General features: G+C 47.8%; 1 protein-coding gene across 2 annotated transcripts in view; it reads left to right on the forward strand.

The window, feature by feature from the left end:
- The first annotated feature begins 440 nt into the window (after positions 1-440).
- LOC116546829 (graves disease carrier protein-like) overlaps positions 441-6,251 on the forward strand; it is an 11,221-nt gene continuing 5,410 nt past the window's right edge. The window contains exon 1 of one of the 2 annotated variants that reach the window (XM_032272973.1): positions 441-731. In XM_032272973.1, the coding sequence (XP_032128864.1) occupies positions 599-731 (133 nt within the window). In that variant the 5' untranslated portion in view covers positions 441-598. The remainder of the gene's footprint in view (positions 732-6,251) is intronic. The other variant, XM_032272974.1, reaches the window with a different exon arrangement.

The following is a 6,251-nucleotide window of genomic DNA, read 5'->3' on the forward strand; positions in this document are numbered from 1 at the left end:
TGTTGACCAGGATGGTCTCGATCTCTTGACCTCGTGATCCACCCGCCTCGGCCTCCCAAAGTGCTGGGATTACAGGCTTGAGCCACCGCGCCCGGCTTTTTGTATTTTTAGTAGAGACAGGGTTTCACCATGTTGGCCAGGCTGGTCTCGAACTCCTGACCTCAGGTGGTCCGCCCATCTCGGCCTCCCAAAGTGCTGGGATTACAAGCATGAGGCACCGCGCCAGGCCAGGTTGTGCGTTTTGATGGGACCATCTCATTGCCCACGGTTCCCTTTTTCCGTCTGAACAGAAGGGGCCAGAGTAGAGAGCACGGAAGTAGCAACGCTGGGTGAGGCCGAATAGGGAGGTCTACAAGTCTGGGTGACTCCCCCTTCCGTGTCCGGGCCCCGCCCCTCCCGCCCGATTCCCTCGGCGCGTGATTCGGGCCCCGCCCCTGCTATACGCCATCAGCTTGCGCCGCGCCGCGCCGCGCCGCCTGGTGTTATTCCGCCCCGCAGGCGGGGCTGTCGGCCTCCTGTTGCCATCTGGTCGGGCTATGGTTCCGACCGGTGTTGTGTAAGTTTTGCAGCCTAGGCTCCTGACACTACCCTGGTCCTGATGGCGGCGGCGGCGGTGGCAGCAGCAGCCCTGGCGCCGGCCGACCCCCCTCCCGCGATGCCGCAGGCGGCAGGAGCTGGAGGGCCCACAGCCCGCAGGGATTTCTACTGGCTGCGCTCCTTTCTGGCCGGAGGTGGGTGCATGCCTTGAAGACCCAGCCGCGCTCTGGGTGGCGGGGGCAGGATTGTGGGCAAGTGGGATGCAAGCGGCCTCTATAACATTCCTGGACTCTGGCCGCTTCAATGCTCTGCTAGATGTTTGCCCTGACCTGCTGTAAGCTCTTTCTAGTAATCACTTGACTAATGACAGCCAGGTTACGGGGAGTGGGACCTTTGCTACTCCAGCAGAGGCTGGGGTGGTGGAAGGTCTAAATCAGGAACCCATTCCTCAGGGCTGGTTAACAGGGAAAAGAGGAAGATCCCTTACAAAGACCCTGGGGTTTTAGTGAGACATTCTGGGCACTCCTTTTATAAACACCATGAGTGACCCAACGTAGACTTGGATTTTGCTGTTTGCTTAAAGGAAAACAAATATTGGGGGTCAGCTTTTTAATGACGACTGTAAATTGTGCAAAACTTTACAGCCAAAACCGGTTCCAGTGATTCTAGTAAACTGTGCCACAGTACTTGTCAAGCCCTATTATTTGTGTGATTTTGGGATCAAAAGGTTCATATTGTCTCTTAGGAATTTCCTGGGCCTTCAATCTCTACACTTCCTTAATTACTTCTCTGGGTTGTCATCAGTTATTTAAGATTCAAAAATTTAAAAATCCCACATTATACTCCTGTGCAGTGGCGCCCTACTGTAGTACCAGCTACTAGGGAAGTTGAGGCAGGATGACTGCTTGAGCCCAGGAGATTGAGACTGCAGTGAGCCATGATCACACCACTACTCTCCAGCCTGAGCTAGAGAGAGACTCTCTCATAAAAGAAAAAAAAAATAATAAAAATTCACCGGGCAGGGTGGCTCAAGCCTGTAATCCCAGCACTTTGGGCGGATCACTTGAGGTCAGGAGTTAGAGACCAGCCTGGCCAACATGATGAAAACCCATCTCTACTAAAATACAAAAATTTGCCAGGTGTGGTGGCTCTCACCTGTAATCCTAGCTACTAAGGAGTCTGAGGCAGGAAAATTGCCTGAACCTGGGAGGCAGAGGTTGCAGTGAGCCAAGATCATGCCATTTTCTATCTCAAAACAAACAAAACCCCACATTAAGAGGAATTGTAGAAAGATAATATCTGAAAACTACAGCAGTATTAATTTTTTGTTGTTGTTTTGAGATAGTCTCACTCTCTCACTCAGGCTGAAGTACAGTGGCATGATCTCAGCTCACTGCAAACTCTGTTTCCTGGGTTGAAGTGATTCTCCTGACTCAGCCTCCCAACTTGTTGGGATTACAGGCGAATGCTACCACACCTGGCTACTTTTTTCTTTTTTTGAGATGGAGTCTCACTGTTGCCCAGGCTGGAGTGCAGTGGCAGGATCTCTGCTTACTGCAAGCTCCACCTCTTGGGTTCAAGTGATTGATTCACCTGCTTCTGCCTCCCAAGTAGTTGGGATTACAGGTGTGCGCCACCATGCCTAGTTAATATTTTGTATTTTTAATAGAGACTGGGTTTCCCCGTGTTGCCCAGGCTCGTCTTGAACTCTGGACTTCGAAAAAAAAAAAAAAGAAAGAAGTAGGCTGGGCATGGTGGTTCACGCCTGTAATCCCAGCCCTTTGGGAGGTCGAGGTGGGCGGATCACGAGGTCAAGAGATTGAGCCCATCCTGGCCAATATGGTGAAACCCTGTCTCTACTAAAAATACAAAAATTAGCTGGGCGTAGTGGCGTGTGCCTGTAGTCCCAGATACTCGGGAGGCTGAGGCAGGAGAATTGCTTGAACCCGGGAGGCGGAGGTTGCAGTGAGCTGAGATCGCACCACTGCACTCCATCCAGCCTGGCAACAGAGCAAGACTCCGTCTCAAAAAAAAAAAAGAAAAGAAAAAGTCCTGAAATACTGTGGGGAAAAAAAAGAAAAAGGAAAAAAAAAGAACTCTGGACTTGAAGTTATCTGCCCTCCTCTGACTCCCAAAGTGCTGGGATTACAGGCTTGAGCCACCGCGCCCGGCCTAGTTTTGTATTTTTAATAGGGACAGAGTTTCTCCATGTTGGCCAGGCTGGTCTCAAACTCCTGACTTCAAGTGATTGGTCTGCCTGGCCTCCTGAAGTGCTGGGATTATAGGCATGAGCCACCATGCCCAGGAAGACATCTTTTATATGCTTATTGGCCATGTGTGTTTCTTCATTGCTTAAGTGATAGTTCAAATTTTTGGGAAATGGGTGTAACTTTGAAGATTGTATAGGAGTCCTAGTTCCATGTGATAAGAAGAAATGCCATTTGGGAAGTTACTTAACCTCCCTGTGCTTCAGTTTCTCTATTTTTTCTTTCTTTCTTTCTTTCTTTCTTTTTTTTTTTTTCTTTTGAGACAGTGTCTTGCTCTTTCACCCAGGCTGGAGTGGTGTGATCTTGGCTCATTGCAATCTCTGCCCTCCAGGTTCAAACGATTCTCCTTCCTCATCCTCCTTTGTAGCTGGGATACAGGCGCATGCTACCACACCCAGCCAATTTTTGTGTTTTTAGTAGAGATGGGGTTTTGTTATGTTGTCTGGGCTGGTCTCGAACACCTGACCTCAAGTGATCAGCCCACCTGGGCCTCCCAAAGTGCTGGGATTACAGGACTGAGCCACTGTGCCCAGCCTTTTTCTCTTTTTAAAATTTTTTGGCTGGGCATGGTGGTTCACGCCTATAATCCCAGCACTTTGGGAGGCTGAGGCGGGCAGAACATGAGGTTAGGAATTTGAGACCAGCCTGGCCAACATGGTGAAACTCCATCTCTACTAAAAATACAAAAAATTAGCCAGGCGTGGTGGCACACGCCTGTAATCTTAGCCTCTCTGTAGGCTGAGGCAGGAGAATTGCTTGAACCCAGGAGGTGGAGGTTGTGGTGAGCAGAGATCATGCTATTTCACTCCAGCCTGGGTGACAGCAACTCTCCAACTAAAATAAAAAATAGGCCGGGCGCGGTGGCTCAAGCCTGTAATCCCAGCACTGTAGGAGGCCCAGGCGGGTGGATCACAAGGTCAAGAGATTGAGACCATCCTGGTCAACATGGTGAAACCCCGTCTCTACTAAAAATACAAAACATTAGCTGGGCATGGTGGTACATGCCTGTAATCCCAGCGCCTCAGGAGGCTGAGGTAGGAGAATTGCCTGAACCCGGGAGGTGGAAGTTGCGGTGAGCCGAGATCGTGCCATTGCATTCCAGCCTGGGTAACAAGAGCGAAACTCCGTCTCAAAAAAAAATAAAATAAAAATAAAATAAAGGCCGGGCGCGGTGGCTCACGCCTGTAATCCCAGCACTTTGGGAGGCCGAGGCGGATGGATCATGAGATCAAGAGATCGAGACCATCCTGGTCAACGTGGTGAAACCCCATCTCCACTAAAACTACAAAAAATTAGCTGGGCATGGTGGCGCGTGCCTGTAATCCCAGCTACTCAGGAGGCTGAGGCAGGAGAATTGCCTGAACCCGGGAGGCGGAGGTTGCAGTGAGCCGAGATCGTGCCATTGCACTCCAGCCTGGGTAACAAGAGCGAAACTCCGTCTCAAAAAAAAAAAAATAAATAATATAAAATAAAATAAAATAAAAAATAATAAAAATTATTTGTATAGAGACAGAGTTTTGCCTTGTTGCCCAGGCTGGTCTCCAACTCCTGAGCTCAAGCAGTCCTTCTGCCACAGCCTCCCAAAGTGCTGGAATTACGGACATGAGCCACTGTGCTCACCCTTGCCAGTCTTAAAATAGAATAAGAGTACTTACCTTAGAGGGCTGTTATAATGATTAAATAATGTAATGAAAGCCTTGGCATTGTGCTTTTAGTTAAAGCGTAGTACCTGGTACAAAGTTGACTCCTTGTTAGCAGTGACCTTGTACAAATCTGTTCTTTGGTTGCTCAATCTCAAAAGGAAGATAAAAGCTACCTGACTTAAATCAGTGGAATGTTGAGATGATTAGTTAAGTTCTAAGGTACAGTAGTCTTCTGTTATCTGAAGGGAATACATTCTTTTTTTTTTTTTTTTTTGAGGCAGTCGCTCTGTCATCCAGGCTGGAGTGCAGTCGTGTAATCTTGGCTCACTGCAACCTCTGCCTCCCGGGTTCAGGCAATTCTCCTGCCTCAGCCTCCTGAGTAGCTGGGATTACAGGCGTGTGCCACCATGCGTGACTAATTTTTTAATTTTTAGTAGAGATGGTGTTTTACCGTGTTGGTCAGGCTGGTATCGAGCACTAAAGGAAATACATTCTAAGATCCCTAGTGGATGCCTGAGACTGGGGATAGTACTAAACCCTATATATGCTATGTTTTTCCCTATACATACGTGTATACCTATGATAAAATTTAATTTCTAAATTAAGCACAGTAAAAAGATTAACAACAATAACCAATAAAATAGAACAATTTTATTTTTTTCTTCTGGATCTTTCATTATGTAAGTAAATAGAACAATTTTAACAATATACTATAATAAAAGTTATATGAATGGGGTCTTTCAGTGTCTCTCAAAGTATTTTATGGTACTATACTTACTCTTCTGCCTGTGATGTTGTGAGTTAATAAAATACTTACGGGATAATATAAGATATGAGGTGAATGACATAGGCATTGTGATTCAGGGTTTAAAACTTATGAATTGTTTCTTCTTTTGCTTTCTTTATTTTTGAGACAAATTCTTGCTCTGTCGCCCAGGTTGGAGTACAGTGGTGCTGTCTTGGCTCTCTGCAACCTCTGCCTCCCGGGATTAAGGGATTCTGCTACCTCAGCCTCCCAAGTAGCTGCGATTAGAGGCATATGTCACCACATTCGGCTAATTTTTGTATTTTTAGTAGAGATGGGATTTCACCGTCTTGGCCAGACTGGTCTTGAATTCCTGATCTCAAGTGCCCACCTTGGCCTCCCAAAGTGCTGGAATTACAGTTGTGAGCCACTGCTCCTGGACTTGTTTTTAAAGACAGGATCTTGCCCTGTTACCCAGGCTAGAGCGTAGCTGCACATTTATACCTCTCTGTGACCTCCAACTCTGGGCTCAAGTGATCCTCCTGCCTTAGCCTCCAAATATTGATGCACACCACCATGCCTGGCTAATTTTTTTGTCTATTATTATTATTATTTTTGTTTTGTTTTGTTTTGTTTTTGAGACGGAGTTTCGCTCTTGTTACCCAGGCTGGAGTGCAATGGCGCGATCTCGGCTCACCGCAACCTCCGCCTCCTGGGTTCAGGCAATTCTCCTGCTTCAGCCTCCTGAGTAGCTGGGATTACAGGCACGCGCCACCATGCCCAGCTCATTTTTTGTAGTTTTCGTAGAGACGGAGTTTCACCAGGTTGACCAGGATGGTCTCGATCTGTTGACCTCGTGATCCACCCGCCTCGGCCTCCCAAAGTGCTGGGATTACAGGCGTGAGCCACTGTGCCCGGCAGTCTTGATCTCTTGACCTCGTGATCCACCCGCCTCGGCCTCCCAAAGTGCTGGGATTACAGGTGTGAGCCACCGCGCCCGGCCCTATTATTATTATTTTGAGATGGAATTTTTTTTTTTTTTGAGATGGAGTTTCACTC

Source organism: Sapajus apella, unplaced genomic scaffold, assembly GCF_009761245.1.
Source record: "Sapajus apella isolate SASKATOON/1434 unplaced genomic scaffold, GSC_monkey_1.0 scaffold1473, whole genome shotgun sequence".
Classification (NCBI taxonomy): Eukaryota; Metazoa; Chordata; class Mammalia; order Primates; family Cebidae; genus Sapajus; species Sapajus apella.